This window comes from Plutella xylostella, chromosome 6 (genome assembly GCF_932276165.1).
Source record: "Plutella xylostella chromosome 6, ilPluXylo3.1, whole genome shotgun sequence".
Taxonomy (NCBI): domain Eukaryota; kingdom Metazoa; phylum Arthropoda; class Insecta; order Lepidoptera; family Plutellidae; genus Plutella; species Plutella xylostella.
Window position 1 is genome coordinate 6580950 of NC_063986.1, and position 21808 is coordinate 6602757.

A 21808-nucleotide genomic window follows, 5' to 3' on the forward strand; every position below is an offset into this window, starting at 1 on the left:
ACTGTCATACGTCGAGAGTGCATTTGTGATTTGACTTGTTGTCATATTTTGTGCAAGATTTCGACCATTCGACCGCAGAATAATAATACAGAGCGTCAAGTGTGGCAAAAAATACTATTATAATTTTAATATTTTTTTATCTATCAAAATGAAACTTACCCAAAAAGTTGCCTATATTTGGTAAATATAGCCGGAAATAATAGATGTATATCATTGTACTGTGTAAATAAGTATAAAAGGATGAAAAAAAATGAAAAACTGGCTAAAAAATTATTGATTTTTTATTTATTTTTTTTACTCCTACATAATATTTTATTTTCTAGAATCGTTATAATATTTATCTTATTCCTTGATTATGATTATTTAAATTACCTCACAATAAGATATGACAAAAGTACTAATTTTGTACTGTCGTCGTTCATTTTTTAATCTGTGGTGTTTAGGATTGTTATGTTGGCTATTGTCACGTGACCGACAGTCCGTCGGTTTTGCAAACGGTGAGTGGAGTGGAGTGCCTTGTCATCAGTCCTTTGATATTTTGGATGATTGTCTTAGAAATTCTGATTCAAAGTGAGTATTTTTACAAAAAAATCTTTAAGACTGTTTTGTTATGAATATTGGTGCGTTTAAGTGAATGTGATGTGTGCTAACATATGATGAAATCGTACGTTGTTCCTTGACCAGTGATATGACGCCATTTTCTTCGTGAATGCCAATTATCTAGATTCTTCAGTATTTTCTTTGTTTCTGGTTATCTTTTCTATTTGGAGCCTCAAGTGGATTACTATTGAACTTACTTGGCATGTCGTAGTATACCATTCGTTTATCTATGGCTCCACAAATTTCATCATGGTAATGCATTTTTTGTTGCATGAGACTTCCTACCTTTTTGAATCATTTGAAGGCGTAGTTGCTTTATTGCTTTAACTGTTCTAGGAGCTCCCCCCACTGTGGTGAATTTTAAACGAGTAGTTTAATATTGCTCTTACACTGTGTGGCACTCCTGTTTACTCCTGTGTGTTCCTGTTGATACACAATAACCATTGTGCAAAGTGTCCATATTGTGTACATGCTTAAATAACTATGTCTTGAACCATATTAGTTATAAGTCATACCATACTCAGCTTATTTAACATGTGTGTGTAATTTCTAGAGTTTATCAGGTATATTTTATGTTTCATCAACCTAATAATGAAATACTAAGTACTCATGTGGCATGTGGTTCATGTTCAATAGTGATTAAAAGTACCTACATTCTAAAATCTCATAGCTGAACACAATTAATGTAAGCTATAATTTTTTTACACTATCTCATCTACATGACTCATCACTTACAAAGGTTCTTAATAACAAGAGTATTTAGTGCATTATTGAATACAATGCAATACATATTTGGGTTTTGTATTTTCTAGCACAGTGTTTTTCAACCTGTGGGTCGCGACCCCCTGGGGGGTCGCGAAGCTTCTGTAGGGGGGTCGCCAGAGGTCGAAAAAACTGGGTACTTTAGTGAAAAAATACTATAAAGATTAATTTAATTAATATTTCTATTAGATAGATCAGCGATCATAAGCATTTTACTCCATCCTTGCGAGCATGGATTTTTATAGCATCTAATCTGGCCAAAATCTGCAGTTTTCCCGAGAAATCTTTTGTTGATAACTACATACAGAAGAATACAATTAGCTCGAGTCTACTCTTACTTCATCTTGCCTCTCACCGTAAATTATTAAATTAGAGAAGGTTTTTAGCTTGATTTTTTGGTTCAGGTCATTTTTGCTTCCAATGAGTGCAGAAAATAATAAGTAATAATATTAAATGTATTAAAATATAATGGTTTTCAAAATAACGTATAAATTAACAACTCTTCTCAGATTTTTCAAAGTGAATCCCGAGGCTGATAATATTAACAGAATGAATTACAATTTATTTATTCAAAACATGCTTCGTCATAAATCTAGCTTTATAAAATTAAATACTAATAGCTAATCAGCACTATGCGTCGTCAAAATTAGTCTAAAAGCCCTCCCCGGATCGTACCTGGCTCAAGGTACCCATTATACTTGCAGCATTGCCACGTTTTATAGCAATTGATATCCTTTGAGCAAGGTACGAGGTACGAGCCAGATCGGGGGTCATAGCCAGTGGCGGCTGGTGCCTCAGATACCCGGTGGTGCACTTTATGGGTTTAGTAAATTTTGGAAGAAAAATAGATTAGGTACCTATTACAATTGAAAGTAAAAAAATTATACTTAAGTATATTTTACCTTATTTATATTTTAAATCCATTCTGCGTTCCTTTTTTGACGCGAAATTGCCTCTCCGCCGAAACGAAAACAACACACGGAAAGCAAAATAAAGCATTTAGTCTCTCACATCCACATAACCATTTCTTTTTATTGTACATTTCACTTTTGAAAATTCAGGTATAAGTTTAATTTTTTGTTTTGCACTCCTGTTTTAAGATGAGAAAAGGCCGAGGCGGCCCAGCAGATTTAATGTCCAGTCTATTTTGAAATGTCCTATTGCTTTTTATGAAGTCCATATTGTATTTTGCACTCATTTTCACTCACACATATACACTCACGAAATATTTACTACTTTCTTAGTTAATAAGTAATTAGAGTAACAAATTAATTACGTATTCGCGCGCGAAAGGTGAAACTGCGACAATGACATGACAAGTGCATCGTTCGTAGGTCACGCCACCGGCCAAGGCCGCCGCCCGCGCCTCCCGAGACCCGTGGCGTCATTCGTATGATTTCGGCAATTTCCGGTCGCGTGCGGCGCACGAATTTATCCTAGAACTGCATACAGTTTGTACTGAGCATCTTCCGTCTCACGCGCCGGGCGATTTCCATCCTGTTTCATACTATGTGTAGGAGCTCGCTCCGTGCGACAATCCGAGCGCACGAGGCCGTTTTTGTTCAAGCAAAAATAAGATCTAATTCTTTCGCAGTAGAAATCAAAATAGGCCAGCTCGATTCAATTTAACTCGTAACGTTCGAATGATTTATGTAATTTCTGTTTAGGGTAGGTATTACGGTTGTTATATTGGTATTTTTGTGAAGTTTTCTTTTGACGTACCTAGTACCTACCTAGTCTAGTATGGTATAGGAAGAAGGAAGGTACATATTTAGAAGGTTTTTAAATGGTAGTGCGTTGCACGGGCGCACTTAAGGTGCAGCCGCCACTGGTCATAGCCTCTCGAAACTATGCGTCGGCGTCGGCCGAGCGTTTTTAAAAGTGTCCTTGCCTCAGAGCCCCATACTCCACTTGTCTCAAAAACAGAATTGAATTATTCAGGGTGTTGCAAAAAGGGTATTTGTTCCGCAAGTTTTTAAATAAAATTCTGATTTCATTTTCGGGCTTAAATATACCATGATGCACAATTGCACATGTAGGTTTCGGCTTAGTAAGTATAGCCTTTTTGCAACACTCTGCATTTAACATAACTAATAAGATACTTTGACTATATTTAGGACTTTTTATATGGTAGCCAATAAAACAAAACCCAAAAATTTTTTTGGCCCCTTTATACATACCTACATGTTAATAAAAACCGAAGAGTCAAGGGGGTCGCGAAATATTTTTTAATACCAGGGGGGTCGCGTCATGAAAAAGGTTGAAAAACACTGTTCTAGCATATTACATGGTTCAAGTTTAATTTCTTTTTATTTGTAGTAATTCCTTGTCAATCATCTGAACAAAATTGCAAGCATGACAATGGAAAATTGTTATTATTTGAGCTGAAGATGGTTAATCCATAACAATTTATGCACCAAAATTAAGTTCTTGAAGTATACCAAGCTCTTACAATCAATTACAAATAATGGTATTTTTTTTACTATTGTTAACCAATCACATTGGTTCTATTTCCTCAAGGCCTTCTGTTCTTCTGAGCCACATGCTGTTAGGTAGGATGCACATGCTATCACCTCTTCCACCCTGTTCAATGATTACTTAATTTTTTCAGTTCATGTACCTTTTTACAAAGTTTATCAAAAGATTATTAGTGAATAAGGTTTCTATCTAAGATCTGAAATCCATTATGTAACATAATAAAGTCCAAAATTTAATCCACCTAACTTAAGTCATGTATAGGCAATAAAAAAAAACTTATTAGTATTGTTGCTCCAAATGGTAGTAAGTTTTAGACCTAAAAAAGACCATGTTTCTAATGTACCTACTATCTGTGACTTAAGTTGATCCATTCAATACCAGACATAGTGTACCTACCTTGTATACATACATAGATTCATTACAAATTTTTTGTATGGTAAAATATTTCTTCTATTTTTTAATAGGGTTTCAAAACTGCAAGACTACTGGAATTTCATATACTTATGCAAAACTATATTATTTTGTATTTTTATATGAAAAGAAGCTATGAAAACCATTTTATCAGGTATATATTTTGTGTCATTCTAATTACTTGCAATATTGTATAACTGGGTGCCAATTGAAAAACTGATCAGTATAACCCATCCTGCTTACTTAATACATAATTATACACATAATTATGTATGCTAGTGGCTACAATCCAGTACAAGTTACAATAAATATTATGAGACTAGTCTAAAAATAAGAATGTTATATTCTTATTTTTTCTGCTTTTGCAGGATGGGGTAAAATGGATATGCTATATATTGATTATGTTCTGTTTAGTTTCTTCAACTGGTATTGCTTGTTTTTGAAGTACTGAATTTTTCTATGAACCAAGAATAGTCCGTAGATTTTTTTATTATTCTAAATTAAGTTGGTTTTTGATCTTTTCCTAAAATAAATATAATCCTTTAATGATTAACTTAACCAGCCAATTTTACAACTAGAAAATGAAAAATTAATTTGTACCTAATGATTTTCAATTCAGGTGGTGTAATCATTCACTGTGATGCCGGTGGATGCTGACCTCAACTGCACAGACGTTGTGTCGCCTGCCTGTGAGCTGAAAGGCCTGAGAACTTGGAAAGACATTTGTCTTGTACGAAACTCCCTTCAACATCAGGTTAGTTTTATATGTCATGTACATGTCGCAGGCATCTGGTTTAATCTCCTGTTTGATTGAACCGCTAGCCCGTTCATTGGATGACGCTATTCAGTTGTATGACTAGGCCGAACGTTGATTGTACAAGCGTCACAAAACGTCCAACTAGTTAGCGGACTTAAAATCAGTCAGGTGGTGAATAAAACAAATATGGCGTCTAACAGCGAACAGCTGACACAAAAAGCACTTGTATTGTTATTTTTTTCAAATAAATTAGCTTTAAAGTACGTTATTTATGTTAAAATAGTGTGACAACATGGATTTACCTATAATTGATGATGACACCGCCGGCGGATAGTTTCAAAGAAAAAAATGTGCGGAAACTGGATAATTATGAACAACAATATCAAGGTACGTTTATTGTTATTGTTTAGTTAATTTGTGTAAAGAGAGCTTTGTAACATAGTCTTTTTGTTGACTCTTGTCTGGTCATGTTCATCCTAACCAGACATTACAAAGTTGCTATACCATATCCCATTTAACGACTTCGCTGAATAACGTTCAGTCAAGACGTTGGACGTTAAAGTCAACCACTTGACGAGTTGTTCTTTAGTCATTCAACTGAGTAGCGTCATCCAATGAACGGGCTAGCGGTTCAATCAAATAGGAGATTAAACCAGATGCCTGCGACATACACACTTCGTTACTCGGGAGCTAGGCTGGCTGATCTGAAATCAAGGAGATATGTACAAAGGTTCCACTCGAGAGAGAGAAAGTACACACCGAAATAATTCATGATTTTTTGAGAGTACCTAATTAGTTATTTATTTTCAGGAATCGTAGATCTTTAATGTAGGTTTCTTTTGTTAAACTACCTTTGTGTATACTTACTTACCTACCATATTATTAAATTCTTGGCTTGGTATTTCCAAAACGTGTAGGAAAAAAGAGGAGATGTTTGGATTTTGAGTGAAAAGCTATAGCTTGTAACATGTACACAGCTACACATGTACAGTAGATAAAAAATTCAATGAGGGTTGCAGATTATTGCTAGAGAAGAGGGTCCGTATTGGGGATTTATTAAATATGGTAGATAGCGGTGCCGACACGGGCGGAGCGGGCGGCGGCAGCGGCGTGTTGTGACGCGGCGCGGAGGTCAGCGCCCCGGCCAGGACTAATTCGGGGGAGATCGACGACTCGTGCAGTCGGGGCTTTGTCTGCCACCGCCGCCGCCGCCCTCCAACCAATCGCTGCGACGCCAAAATATGCACATGGCTTTGTTTGACATGCCTTCATTGTTGTTTCCTCAGGAGTAATGTTTATTATTCTACATTTTTTTGGAATTCTGCACGTTATTCTGCGTTTCTAATTTTGGTGTTTGCCATTCGTCTTATTTCAGTTTGTATAGTGCCACAAACTTATCTGTTCCGGTGAGAGCGAACTAAATTGGTCCATATAATCTATGTCATGTCAATATGAAATTCATTAGTAAGTAATGAGGTATGGACCAATTTAGTTCGCTCTCACCGGAACAGATAAGTTTGTGGCACTATACAATCGTACGTTTTCTGCTTGTCTTTCAATCAGTCCAATTACTAACAGTACTCCTTTTTGTATAGGCAATAATATGTAGGTAATTAGTTTCACATAAATGACGAATGACATTGCTGTAGTCATTTAACGGTTAAAGTATATGTTGTTTCGTGGTTACAAGTGGAGTGATAGCGAACGATGTGGCGGGCGGTGATGACGGTCGTTCGAAGCGTGTTTATCAGGTAGCGGGTAGCGTTCTCTTGTTTTGTATTTGTGAGTGCGTGTTGTACAGTTTGGAACGGAATGACGCGAATAGTTGCAGTGGCAGCGTGTGTGCCACGAGCGGGCGCGGGGAGCAGCCAGTAGCAGCCCGGACTCCGCGCGTGACGGAGCTCGCCCAAGCGAGGCCGCACTGAACCTCGCACACACACGCACAAGATACTAATTTATACTCAAGTGATCCCTCTTATCTAGTCTACATTCAGTGTTTGTGCTCAATAGTCATTACGATATTTATTTCTGTTTTATCAAGTTTGTGATGTTTGAGACTAGAAGTTTCCACTGTTTGTTTCTTCGAGGCCATGGGATTGTTATTTGTAAGAGGTAGGTAACTGTCGTTTTGTGTTGATTTGCGAAGTTAAAGTAATTTTGTGCGCCTACTAGACAAGACCAGGCTGAAGGCCGCCGCCGTGACCTTGTGTCAGAAGGTCAACGTTCTCACGTGTACGTATAGGTCTTGCATTCAATACCAACATAAAATAGATTTCATTTATTTACTTTGTTCTTAAATTCAACATTCTGATATACCTTCTTAGTTTTACCTTCTTAGAGTCTATTTCAAATATTGCCGAACAACGTTTCGTTGTTATTCTTCTGAATAACCAATGGTATACAATCGTTCGTTTTTTTTAACTTTTAGTTTGGCTACCTGTTGGATTCATTGGCTAGTGCCAGCTAGTGTGCTAATATTGTATTGGTGTGCATGGCATTGTGTTTCAAACAATGACAGAACGCTTCCATTGTGGTGGCGGGTGGAGTGAGAGAGACAGCTCGCGTCGCGCAGGCGAACAGCTGCGGGCTGCGTGTGCGATCAGCTGACGCAGCGGCGGCCATCTTGATACCCGATGTCGCCGCGTCATTGTGCGCCAGCGACGACTGTGACGCAGTTCTTCCTTTATTCTAAATAATGTCATTGGCCTTCCTTTCCTGGTTGCTTATTATTTCCTACTTGGATAAGGACGATGAGTGAGCTATTTACTTCCTTTGGTTTGGCGAAGGTTTCTAAGATTATTTAAAGAAAGAATGAAACATTTATTTGACACACTGACAACAACAAAAACAGAATAATATACAAAATAACAACCTAATACAGAATACTAATTTTAGGATCGAAATTCCGCAGTCTGTTTACCAATTTAATATTAAATATTATAAAAAAATCTAAAATGTACAACTTTAATTATATTTGTAGGACTGGTCTGCCAGTTCTTCTTTATGTCACCATTTTATCTTGTGTCTAGGATACAATATAATATAATAATTGTAGGAAATTGGGACTTTCTATGTAGAATCATACCAGAAATAACTCCGTGTATTTTCTGGGACATTATTACTACTCATGTTTGGAAAGTGTAGTAAATATTGAATACCTAGATAAAATAATGAATGATCGAAAAGCAGACTGAGGCTTCCTTCGGATATTTTTTTAAGAATAATAAATCTTACAATAAAATTTATAAATACATATATTATGAGTGTTTGCTCTGTAGGGAGAGAGGGGGTTTAGAAGAACAAGGAAAAGAGGACACTGCGTGCTAAAAAGGACTGTACTCAGCAGTGACTCATACAGCTCATACTCACAATGACAAAAAGATTAACAGACTAAACAATAAACACCGTGACATGACATATCGAATAAAGCACGGCACACACAACACGACAAACAGTTCTACTAGTAACTAATAGTATTTTCTCACATGTATAGCTTAACATACATGAGTTGTGTTCATATAACACCTCTAAATAACCTTATCATGGTCATAATAACTAACATCCTCTAGTGACGGTAATGCTATTAAATGAATGCATTGAATCAAGGCATCTCCTTGCTTGTAGTCAATTGAATCACTGAATCTACGTAGCACACGTGTTAGTTAATTGGTTGAAATGTGTTGCGACGAAGATGCAAAATGCCGAACTTTTACAGGAAAATGAATGCTGAACTGTATAGTGACAGCATTAAGGACTAGTTTCAGCCGCAGCAAACGTTAGCTGGGGTGTGCCGAGTGTACGGGTCGCGTTCAAATTGCGTAGCGAGCACTCGGCAAGTGGGTCAGCAGGCCACGCCGCCGCCGCCGCCGCCGCCCCGCGCCGCCGACATATGGTTCCGCTGTTTATTATCGCCTACGAGACATTTCGGAGGTTATCTTCTTTGTATTTATCTTCGAATGTTATTCGTTGGTGGAATCGGCAATCCTAGGTATTTTTGATAACTTTTGCACGCCATCGTAGTCGCTTCGCCTTATAGGTGGTTTGGTTTAGTTTTCCCGATAGATTTTCAGAACCTTTGCCCTAACAAAAAATTTACAATAAACTTTTACGAAATCGGTATATCTGTTTGCTAAATGCCGTGACCGAAGAAAAACATTATTTTTTATATCAATGTGTTTAAAATAGAATTTTAAAGGCATCTGTGATCTAGATATGAGTCATCCGATTTAGGTTCCCGATAAACTGCGGTGTAATTTCTCGTTCATTAGTACGGAGCTAACAAGAGTTTACAATCAGTTATATCGCAGTAGATACGTGTATTATCGCTGCGCTCGATGGCCACACAAGTTAATTTGGCAATAGAGCTGGTCTGAGTTATAAAATGCTATAATTGTACATCACGTTTCGCGGTTCGCCTTGGCATACTTTTTTAAAGTTTAAAAATCTAGTAGAATATTGCATGACAGTGAAATATGCACATAAAAAAAATATATATTTATTTGTAGCTAACACAGAAATTAAAATGTATATACAGGGTGTCCCAAAAGTCAACGTCATCCCCTAAAGGGCTGATAGGTCAACTCATGAGAGGCCAGAATATCATAATATGACCTTAGTAAAAACTCGATAATTTTCGAGATATTGACACTTTTATAAATTTGCTGAAAATCGACACCTTGGATCAGTTTTTTGCGTGCCGCCGGTACAAAAATCCATATTGTTAGAATTTGTTTGGTGTTGCATCATACTGTATAGCCCTGCTATTGATCGCAGTCAAAAAAAATATCGAGTAATGCTGTATGTTTAAAAAAAACACGGTTTTCAAAGTCATAAAAGGTAATAGTATTTTTTTATAAACAACTTTGACTCTACTTACTGTAAAAAAAATATACGACACAAACCTGGCACCTTATTTGAAAAGATTGCTCATTTAATGCAGTTTCCAAAATGGTATGAAACGTTGCTATTGTTTCAATTAACAAAATAGTTATTGCTATTTTAGTACAAAACGACCTCGATGTAAAATTGTTTGAAGGAAATTTATCTGACTGAATTTATTAAGGGTAAGTCATGTTGGAATGAGTAAAAGTAAAATAGGTGGTGGGGTCAGCCGTGGCAACATAGATGACGCAAAAATAGCTAAGAAAAAACTTACCAAACTCTTATAAAACATATTTTGCGTTTTTTACACCTTATTTAAAAAAAAACATTTATAGACTTTTATTTTTATTTCTCAAAATTATAACACCACATTATTATTGTATTAAGTACATAATCAGCAAAAAATAATACTCATTAATGGTCATAATCATAATTTTGAGAGTTTGGTTTTGTTTAACAATAACTTTAAAATAATAACAAGTAATTAGAGGTAATGTTAATGACAAACTGATCTGTCCCTTTTTTGGATACTGTGGGTGTACAATGTACATGTGTAAGCGTTTTACTTGTACAATATCACACATTTGTACTACTCAGGAATGTACGTTACCATGCGCTACATTTATGGGGAATGTGGAGTTGCTATAGTCCACTTTTTTCGAGAAAGATACTCAAAATCCGTTTTTTATTAACTGTGACAACGTTGTCTCTTTTCCCACTCCCGGCCACACCACCTATTTTACTTTTACTCATTCCAACATGACTTACCCTTAATAAATTCAGTCAGATAAATTTCCTTCAAACAATTTTACATCGAGGTCGTTTTGTACTAAAATAGCAATAACTTTTTTGTTAATTGAAACAATAGCAACGTTTCATACCATTTTGGAAACTGCATTAAATGAGCAATCTTTTCAAATAAGGTGCCAGGTTTGCGTGGTATATTTTTTTTACAGTATGTAGAGTCAAAGTTGTTTATAAAAAAATACGATTACCTTTTATGACTTTGAAAACCGTGTTTTTTTTAAACATACAGCATTACTCGATGTTTTTTTTGACTGCGATCAATAGCATGGCTATACAGGGTGATGCAACACCAAACAAATTCTAACAATATGGAGTTTTGTACCGGCGGCACGCAAAAAACTGATCCAAGGTGTCGATTTTCAGCAAATTTATAAAAGTGTCAATATCTCGAAAATTATCGAGTTTTTACTAAGGTCATATTGTGATATTCTGGCCTCTCATGAGCTGACCTATCAGCCCTATAAGGGATGACGTTGACTTTTGGGACACCCTGTATGTGTACAAAAAAATATTTAGAAAAATGACTTATTATAGTTATTGATAAGTTGACAACTAGCTATTGACTCCAATCTGAATCTTTCGTTCCGTCTTTGAATTTCGTAAACCCATTGGGAAATCACCTCGATAATGATGAAATTCTCGTTTCTTTCTGCTTCATTCTAATTCTAATGCTTCTACTGTGCAGCGATTACAAGATTTTCGAACCTCAGTTTACGTTGCGTATCGGCAACTGTCACTGTCAAAATGTTAGGCAAATTTGTTAGTACCAAAAGTGACTAGGTTGGCGATGTTTTTTTATGTTTGTGTAGTATCAAAAATAGTAACGACAGCCACGTTAGCCCGTGATAGGCCCCCTGTTACTTAAAGTTTTCTGTCAATGTCTTTAACTGCATTCTGAAACTCGAAAACATTTTTGCGACACTTGCATTTGGGCGTTTGAACTTAGGTAGTAGAGACAGACGTAGCTTTCTTCTACATAAAGTAAGAAAAAAACTCCTAAAATGACTTAAATAAATATTAATAATACATACTTAGTGGAATTTATTTATCTGTTCGAAAACAGTTTGTTCGTAGTATGCGACATTAAATGTACTTATTAGTTGTGTTGATTTAGTTTGTTTGTTAGGTGGTTCAGATTGTGAAGGGGGTTGGATGCGCGGGCGCCGGGCCCGGCCGTGCCTGTGGCGCGGCCGATGAACCCACCCTCCTCACGCAGAGCCGGGAACCTAACGACCGCTCGCTTATTACTACGCGTTTATTAACCATATTACCACTCCACTGAGAAAACTTACTAAAATTTTCTCCTCTTTGTAACTGTATAATAGGATTATTCATTCTAGGGATACTATCGATATCTAATTATTTAGATAGATAGATATAGTATTCTTCAGTTGTGAAAAAGTGTTGTTAAGCACGTAAACTAAGTGATTCTATTTCGTGTAATTTGTGGAATAATCAAAACTGGAGCCCTTAGAATCCTTGGTCCACTGTTATTATTAGGTATGCTGTGTGTTATTCACTTCTGTCTTTAATATTAGAACTTAGAAGTAATATTAGGTATAGTGAACAATTACAAGAGTTTGTTGACACAATTTCTCCTGTGATCTGTATGTGTATGATAGTGAGTGTCCCTGCGGTGCGCCTGGCGCGGATGGCCGACCTTGCCGCGGCCGCTGCGAGTGACGTGGTCAACTGCTCCGTTTCGCGGGCGCGTTCCACTTTTGACTTAGCTCTCTCTTGTTACGCAAAGGCACGTTATGCATATTACGATGCTTCCACTGAATCGCGTTCCTTGGCCAAATATCACTTTCTATTGGATATTTGTTATCGTATTTATAAAGTTTCACCACTTTTAAATATATAGTTCAATAGTAATATGTTGCGTTTTTTTTTGTTTTCAGGGTCCTTTGAGTTCCTGACATAGCAGAAACATTTCAAATTGCTGGCAAGGATAGCCACTAGCCGCGGACACATCAAGCCAACTATAACTTACTACAAAATTGAACTGTTACAAAGTGCAGCACAGTGCAGACTGTGAATATTGTGAGACTCGAGTGTTACGACCAACAAGTGCAATAAACTCTTAGTGCAATTGTACTCTTGACAAAAAGTTAAGTGATAAACTCGTTATTGTTTATATTGTATTGGACGTGAATATTGTGTGGAACAATGGAGCGTGAATCGAACCCCATGGAGGCGCTGTGCCGCTCGGGCTGCGGCTTCTACGGCAACCCCGCCACCGACGGACTCTGCTCCGTCTGCTTCAAGGTAAGCTATACTTATTTTATCCTATTGCTATATTGGTTTTTCTTTATGTTTTATTTATACATTTGCAAGTGAGTAAATAATTCAAATTATAACATTTGAAACACAAATAATTCTTGTCATGTTTATAAATTGAAATGAATTCAATAATATTTATTATATTTCGTTGAGCATATAAGTATAATTATATAAAAAAATCGCTCATCACCAAAATTCGTTGGTACAAATTTTCATCAAAACGTTTTTCCCTGAAAGAATGAGCAGCACCCATACAAATTTACCAACTCTCACGTTATAATTTATAATATTGGTATGATATCGTTTTCGGTGATATTTAGACATCAGTGCAGAGTGCATGTAGAATAAAATATTTTTTTCTCGAAATTAAAATCTATTTTAGAACCAATGACTGATGTACATATACATATAATATGATTTTTTGAGTTCATTTATAAATATAGTTGTCCCAAAGTGAAGTCCCATCAACTTCTCCTATCGATATTTTTACGAGTCAATTTAATTGTAATACCTAAAATCAATATTTAAATAAGTACATTAATTGATCTGTATTAATAATAAATTACACCAGAATTATCTCTCTTATACCGAGTCTTTGCAGAAAGGAACATTAAGCGATGTCAGCATTAAATCTATGTCTGTCTCTTCCTGTCAATATACTGTCAAAGCAAGGCAGCAATACATTGAATGCCGACATTAGCTTAAAGTCCCTTTGTACAACTCACACTTAGCCACATAGCTCTTAGAATATGTGTTAACGACAACATTGATGGTAAACATTTTAATTAAATGCTGTGAAACTTTGTAATAATTGTATAACTTTTTATCGATTTTACGTCGTCTATGTTGTGTTGCATCTCTAGTAGGTATGTTCCATATTATTTTAAGAAAATTGGGACAGAAGAAATATTTATAGTCATACTCAAAGAAACATCAGACAGAAAATAGATAAGGATACTGTCTGGTCATGTTCATCCTAACCAGACATAACAAAGACAGTCAAGACGTCGAATGTTACATTCAACGACTTGACGAGTTGTCCTTTAGTCATACAGTTGAGTAGCGCCACGCCATCCAATGAACGCGCTAGTGATTCAACCAAAAAGGAGATTCAACCAGATGCCTGCGACATATACATCATAGCATATTCTTCTAATCGAGAAATGTTATTAAATATTTTCCCAGAACTGGGAAACCGATATTGCACCGGCTTCACGAAGGTATTTTTTCCCGGATTACCCACAAAGGCGGGAAAAAAGCTATAAATAAGTCACCCAAACATTATTTAGTTATGATTATAATTTACAATAAACAAATGATGTTTAGACTGGTCACAGCATGCTAACGAGAGCTGTGCTTGGGGTTTCTCTGGAGGACAGTGACGAAATTCGTCAAGACGAAGACATCATAAATTAGTTATTGAAAAGGACAGGATAACCAGAGCCCATTTGCTACCGCGATATAAGAGAATGGATGTCTGTCTGAAGGCGTGACTCCCCTTAATGAGTTAAATCACGTAGACGAGTGCTCGAGCGTCGACCACTAACAGGCAAATACAGCGGCAGCCTGCTAGACCGACGACGATCTTAATAATATAATAATATAATAAACCTTTATTTCAGGCATCAGTGGCCCATATTATAAACTAAACACATACATTTTAAATCATACAAAATAATAAATAAAATAACATAATTATAAAATTTAACTAACTTAAACTCTAGCACTATCAATAGCAGGGGATTTAATAGTCTTTTTCGCCTCCCTGTAGCGACGGAAAACGATTCCCGCAGGCCAGAAGTCCTTGTTCAGTAGAACCTTCTGCTGGTCGGCGGGAACCCGAAGACGGAAGGACTTGAAGTCCGTCTGCTTGGCGGACTGCAGTCTTTCAATCGCCAGCACCTGGACTGGCTGTTCGGTGCGGCCGACACTCCTCTCCTTGATATAGCGCATGATGTTGTCATGCGCCATATTCGCGTGGATGCGGGAGACGTAGATGTCGACCGTGGGCGTGGCGGCCTTCAGCGAGCAGGCGGCCGGGGCGGTGCCGCACTTGTTGCGGTTGCGGTGACGGGGGCTCCTCTTCTCCACCAAGATGAAGCCATCCTTGTCGACGACCGCGTGGCGCGGGGCACGGGTGGGCGCCGCCGGAGCTCCGGCAGCCGCTGGCATCACCTGGGGTGCAGCTTGCGGCGCGGCTCGACGGCGGCGGCGGGGGCGGGGGCGAGGGCGGGGGGGCGCGGGCGCGGCCTCCTGCTGGCTCCTGGTGGTGGAGGGTGCAGCAGCAGCGGGGCGCGGCGGCGCGGGGGCGGCGGCTCGCAGCGGGCACGCGGCGTCACGTGTCCGCTCGGCGTAGGTCGCAGGCGGCGGGTCATTTACCCGCCGCACATCGGTGTCAGTTGCGTGTAGTTGATCTTGCTGCGCTTGCAGTTGACGCGCCGGCGAAGGCGGTGTCGCGTGGATCGCAGAGTCAGCAGCATTGCGCAGCGATAACAACTCACGTTGCATCGCCGCGCTGGCGACATCCGAGGCTTCCAACTTGCCTCGAATTTCGGTGATCTCGGACTTCAACAGGACGATGTCCTTAAGCAGCCGGGTCACATCGACGTGGTCAAATGTAACCGGCGGCAGCTTATAGAGGTCCCGAGCCACGTACGTCGGGACATTATCCGGATCGGTCTCCTGGAACACCCGGATGATGTCCTGCAGGTCTTTCTTCATGGAGCCATCACCGCGGCGCGGCACGAGGCGCACGGCGGTGGTGGCGGTGTCGGCGAGCAGCTTCTTGGCGGCGGCAAGCTCAGCCTCCTTGAAGCTGGTCAGACAGATCTGCTCGAGGCTGATCACGTCCATCGAGTCCAGCTTGTTCTGAACGAAGGCGAGCACCTCGCTCACCATGAGGGTGTCCGATACTTTAGTGGCGGTGGCCATGATGCGGTCGTACTCAGTAGTGAGTCACACACGTGACGGCTACAGACGGCGCCGCTAGAAAGCGACCGTCCTAGCCGAAGTCAGAGTTGCAACTGCAAATCAAATAGACGGTACCTAGGGTTGGATGACAATGAAACCTCCTGATTAAGTAGGCTCAAACTAGTTGGAACTGAAGTAACTAACTATGCTCCGGACCGCCAAGTACTGCATAATGCATATATCTGAAAAACGATAACTCCCAGATCTTTTATCGTTTATACACGAGCTAAATACAATGGCCATGCACGTCATCATATTCACGCCACGTGAGTATAATGTGCTGCTATTACATATTATACATATATATGCGTGGTATACAATGTAGGTACGATACACCGTAGATAAAATACTCAATAACAATGAGTGCTCGTTTTCTCAACGTGGGTACAGTAAAAATATCTCAAGAAATGTAAAATATACACAAATTGCAAAAGTAAATGTATAATGACACTTTTAAATACCGTGTACCGATCATTGATGTCGTAAAACCGGTGGGGCATACGTACGAGTCCTCGAGTGGAGACCACGAACAGGCAAGCTTAGCGTGGGACGCCGCCCTCAGACATGTCGGTAGTGGCTGGATGAGGAAGTACAAGGAGTGAGTGTTGTGAATATGGGCTGATGATGATGTGTTTTCATTGTAATATAAAAGCAATACCTACAGAGGGTAATTTGGGCCGTCAACTAATAAATAAAGAACAAAATATATTTGCTCGCCTTCCTTTGAATCACCAGTGGCATGTTAATGTTGTAACATTAGTCTTATAGTTTTACAATGGTGTTTCCAGGAGGCTCTGAAAAAGAAGCAGCAGCCGCCTACGACAACGCCGTCGCCCTCGGCCGCCTCGTTCGTGAGCAGCGCGCCGCCCGCCGCCGCGCCCTTCGTGAGCAGCGCGCCGCCCGCCACGCCGCTGGCCGCCGCCGCGCCCACCGTGCTCGCCCTGCCGCAGCCGGTCACGCATGACGACGTGAGTGCTATCACAAATACTACATGTACTGTACTTTGTAAAATATAGCATGATTCCTATGACACCTGCCAAATCACCAGGCATAAGGATCCGCCAATCAAAAGTCAAAGGAGGCATGCCATATTTTTCAAAGTATTGATCTACCGCGTCTAGATTTAACATTTTTTGAACCCATCAACCCACCACTTGTGGGTGGTGGGAAATGATCCAAGCTTAGGAAGGCAGTTTAGACCTTAAGGCGAAGTGTAAGGCCTATTTGGCCTTACACTTCGCGCGGCCAATTAAAAACATACCTTCCGTTTGAGAGCGTTTTTCCCAACTTTTTTAATCTAGCTCACAATATACGCCATAAACGTTCCGCCGCTTCTGGCGAAAATGCCATTAACACCTACATACTACTACATTATAGGTATTTGTTGGTAAATAATTAAAAAAAGAATTAGCAAGAAAAGGACTTTACGCACGTTTTCACGACTTGACGTGGCAGTTTTGGCAAAAACGTTTCAAACGGAAGTTATGTTTTTTTTATTGGCGGCGCTAGTGGGCCTTGCCATAAGGGGGTATGCACAAAGCCTTGCGCAGACGAGAAACTGATCCCCGGGAACTTGTGCATTGATATAATAGATCCCATAAATGGTAAGAATGAATAACGTACACAGTGCTTCGTACGGCACTTTAAGCCATGGGTCCCGGTTGCTGCTTCGGCAGCAGTCGTTAGGGGCTGTTTTTAACAGCATGCGGGATTGCCCCGCACGCGGTCATACGAATTACGAATATGCACGAGAGATGCGGGAAAATGGTGGCCATCATCCCGTATGCTGATAAAAACAGCCTTGAGCCTAATCAGAAGCCTTCGGGCAGCTTGAAAACATCAGACAGTCGGCCCACTTACCCGACAACTCATTCAGCACAAGCTTCCTTGTGTTGGGGTCCACCAACCCCCACTAGGCCAGCGTGGTGGACTAGGCCGAAAATCCTTCCTTCATTGGAAAGAGGGTCTCTTGTGCCCCAGCAGTGGGGACGTGATGGGTCGTGATGAATGAACGTACCCAAAGTACCCAATTAATTATTGTCTATTCTATGTCTAATCAAGTATCAAAATAGTAAAACTATGTCAATAAATTTGATTTGATTTTGTGAATTGAGTATCGAACTGAATGTGCTTTGGAATCTATGTAATAGTAATAGCTGTACTGCATCTAGGTCATTCGAATGGAACCTATACAGCTTGCGCAGACGAGGGACCCTGGACTTTTGTCCACTCATATAGATTTTTGTTCGTACGGTGCGGTGTTTGATATTAACAACAACAACTTTAAAATAATGGAATCATTAGTCGTAATGACACTTTAGCAAAAGTGATATTTTAATGAAGCTTTCTGCAACTGGGTGATTATCTGTCACTCTGTATTGTTTGGAAACACAGGACCACCCTGAACTTATTTTCATAGAGTAGATACTGGCACATTGAGTTTCTATTTTCAGAACCAAAATTGTCAAAGTGACATATAAACATTTTGTAACGTCACGATTACACATCAATATTTGTACGATTTTTAGCAGATTTTATTCAATTTTTTGTTAATAATACTTGCATTGCATCTTGTAACAACTGAAAATGTAATCAGAAAAGTTATTCTCCCTCAATGCTTGCGATGTCGGGTATTTATACAAATCCACATTGGTTAGTGATAAAATATCTATAACAACCCTTTGTGTTCCACACAGCAGTAAGTAGGTAAATAACACGGTGTTTGTTGGGGTGAAGAGTGAATGCTTCACATGCATTCATTGTTTTGGACATCAGGTGATCAGCGTTCTATGTCGTAATAAAACTTGGAACCTTGATGGTCCCACCCAGGGATCGAACCCTGGACCTCTGGATCATGAAGCACTACACGTTGGCGATGTCTGACGATGGAAGTTTGCAAGCCTTGCGTCTTGAATGTGTTTAAGATCTTGCGCCCAATATAGGTTCCAAATTGTTATTATTCAACACCGACAAAAGGTAGAATAATATCATAGATAGATGGAACATAGTAGGCGTAACTTTTAAAGATAATATTCTTGATTATGTAGCATCCACAATAGGTATAAGTCACAAACATTTGTTACAGTCTAACCTAAAACTCCTCTCAAAATGTCCCTCCCATTGCAAAACAACTGCTTATAATGGAAAATGATCCAAACAAAAAAGAGTCAAAGGGGAAGAGGATATTAAAAAAAGCTCTACGTCGTAACAGCAAGTCAAGCAGCAATAATAGTCAAAATGACCGTCGTACCGAGGAGCGCCGCGGGTCGCCGGCGGAGGCGCCCGGGCCGGGGCAGCCCGCGCCCGCCGCGCCCGCGCTCCTCGACATACAGGAGGAAAACAACCTCACACAAGATGAGGAGCCTACCACATCAAGAATTTTAAAAACTAAATTTAAAGTTCCTACCAAAAGTAACGAGACCAGTCGTAGCCAGGCTAGCACTAGCAAAAAGAACCTCAAAAGGGTTTGTCTATTAATTTATTTAATTCAGTAGATATGTGAAGGTCGCGATAAATTTCATTAGACATTGAACATGGCTTTTATAAGGGTCACTTTGAGCGGCGAATACTCTGCTATTTAGTGTATACTCTAATAACAAACGATTCAATGTAATATAACTGATTTTTGTAAATGTTGGTTATTATTAAGATAACTTTAGTAAGACAATTATGGCATAATAGTGTACCTAATAGAAGATGTACCTGAACAATTTTTTGTGCAATGAAGTTTGTTTATTATATACCTATATGGTATGTTTCAGAAGGTAGAGGAGGAGGAGCTGGCGGGCGCGAGCGGCGGCAGCGCGGGCACGGGCTCCGACAACGACGCGGACGACAAGGAACCCGGCAAGGACAAGAAGAAGAAGAACCGCTGCGCCGTCTGCCGCAAGAAGGTCGGCCTCACAGGTAAATCACCACTACTATTATTTTAAATTACGACAGGGTGTCGATTTTTTCCTGATATACACCTTCTCATACGGTGAGGCTCCGTCCACGTCCACATTGCATTAATTCCTGTATCTGATCTAAATTATACGGGAAACTTGTTTAAATTACTAAAACCGAACTCTTTGTGTAAGAGTATACGTATAATTAGTCTGAACTTTATTGTGCAGACGCTTCCAGGGCCTACGTCACGCCCCATGAGGAGAAGTTCTGCTCACTAATTATAATTAACTTATACCTAATATCAATTATCCCTTTCATTACTTCTATTCTTTCCTTAACCTCTGGCTCCTGTCTCACTCAAATGGAACCGTTGTGAATATTGCTTTAAGTTCTATAGGCTCTTTCAGCAATGTAGATTTCAATACGATGTTTTTTTGTCACTGTAAGAGCGATCCATAGATCCTCATCATTGGACATAAACTTCAAATAACTCATTGGCAAATCATTCTTCGAACCACGTTGGCCTATTAAAATTAGGCGTATTACCCGATTGGGTTAACTAAAATAGAAGGAGTGTGCTATGTGTTCCTTTGCTATACTTATGTTACTCTAGTGACACGAATGAGTGTTATATCGGTAGAGGGAAGGCAGTGACGGTGCGTTGTTGTTCCTGCAGGGTTCGAGTGCCGCTGCGGGGGGCTGTTCTGCGCCGTGCACCGGTACAGCGACAAGCACGACTGCTCGTTCGACTACCGCGAGCTGGGCGCGCAGGAGATCCGCCGCAACAACCCCGTCGTCGTCTCGCAGAAGATACACAAGATATGAGCCCCCCCATCCACCTATCATTTACTATTCATTAACATTCGACCGAGCTTGTGTTTCTCGTTCATGTTTGGCACGACTGCGGCCCGCCGGTCGGCGGCCCCCGATTCACTTTGACTAAATGAGAATTGCGAGGAAGTATTTTTGACGCGCATTGTAGAAGGAAACACAAACTCCATCGAGACTAAATTTAGATTTATTTGTGGCGAGGAAATTACTTTTAAATTTTTATTAAAAGTTTGTAGATAAAGTTCGTTTCGGGTAGGATATCAGGATTAATTTTCAGATAATAAGTAGAGTTTTGAATATTGTCCATTCACCTCCATTGTAAATATTAGATATAATTAATTATAGAAACAAATCCTATATATTGTAAAAAAAATTAATACAAAAAAAGCTACATTGTTATGATAGGTACCAGCAAATGAGCATAGAGTGCTTAACGATATAACAATTGTAAGCTGAAGCTCTTGAGGTGCGCGTGGGCGCTCGCTCGCACTACGTTTGCTTTATTGTACCAATACCAAAGTCGCGCACGCCTAGTGTTGAAGCCACAGTCACGCTCGCCGCTCAGTACCGCGGTGAGCATTTGCCAAATTAGCTCCATCGCGTAAGTCACGGGCACCTCTCTGCAAATTAACATCATCTTAAAATTGTTAGTACTATACTATGTATTTTGGGTTTCGGAGATCGTCGCTTTATTGTGTAACATTTGGCGTAAGTGACCTAGTGTAGAGGCCGGCGGGCGCTCCGCCCGCTCTTTGTGTGAACTTAAATAAGCATATTATAAGTAGTCGACACTTTATATTATTACAAGTAGGGCAGAATTATTTAGTCTTTTTTTAACCACATTATTCAAAATTGTATTTCTATTGTGTAATTCGTTCATTTTAGCTGATATATACAAAAGTATGATTTCGGTTGGAAAGTCGAGTATAGGGTATTAACTGATTGGTTGGACTTAATTATTTAATGACTTTTGTTGTATATTTTGTTAGGTCATTGATTAATTTTGGTCATTTTCGCTTGAACATAATCAGATCAAGATGATGTTAATAATGAATGATTTCCTTCTTCTATCTTGCTGTTTTAATTTAGTTATTATTCTATTAAAGTCATTAAATTTTCAAGAACATACTTCTTGTTTTA

The 21808-nt window shown here is 39.3% G+C and overlaps 1 protein-coding gene across 5 annotated transcripts; it reads left to right on the forward strand.

Annotated features, from left to right (window-relative positions):
• Positions 1-436: 436 nt before the first annotated feature.
• On the forward strand, positions 437-21796 carry LOC119694143 (AN1-type zinc finger protein 5). 5 transcript variants are annotated; one of them, XM_038119859.2, is made up of 7 exons: positions 452-570; positions 4305-4405; positions 4871-5005; positions 12598-12964; positions 16738-16917; positions 19711-19855; positions 20514-21796. In XM_038119859.2, the coding sequence occupies exons 4-7, from the start codon at positions 12866-12868 to the stop codon at positions 20660-20662; spliced, it is 573 nt and encodes a 190-aa protein (XP_037975787.2). In that variant the 5' UTR covers positions 452-570; positions 4305-4405; positions 4871-5005; positions 12598-12865; the 3' UTR covers positions 20663-21796. The 5 variants fall into 5 exon arrangements, with proteins under 5 accessions (XP_037975788.2, XP_037975787.2, XP_037975790.2 ...); XM_038119862.2 differs by having other exon boundaries at positions 19714-19855; XM_038119860.2 differs by lacking the exon at positions 4305-4405 and having other exon boundaries at positions 437-570.
• The last annotated feature ends 12 nt before the right edge of the window (positions 21797-21808 follow it).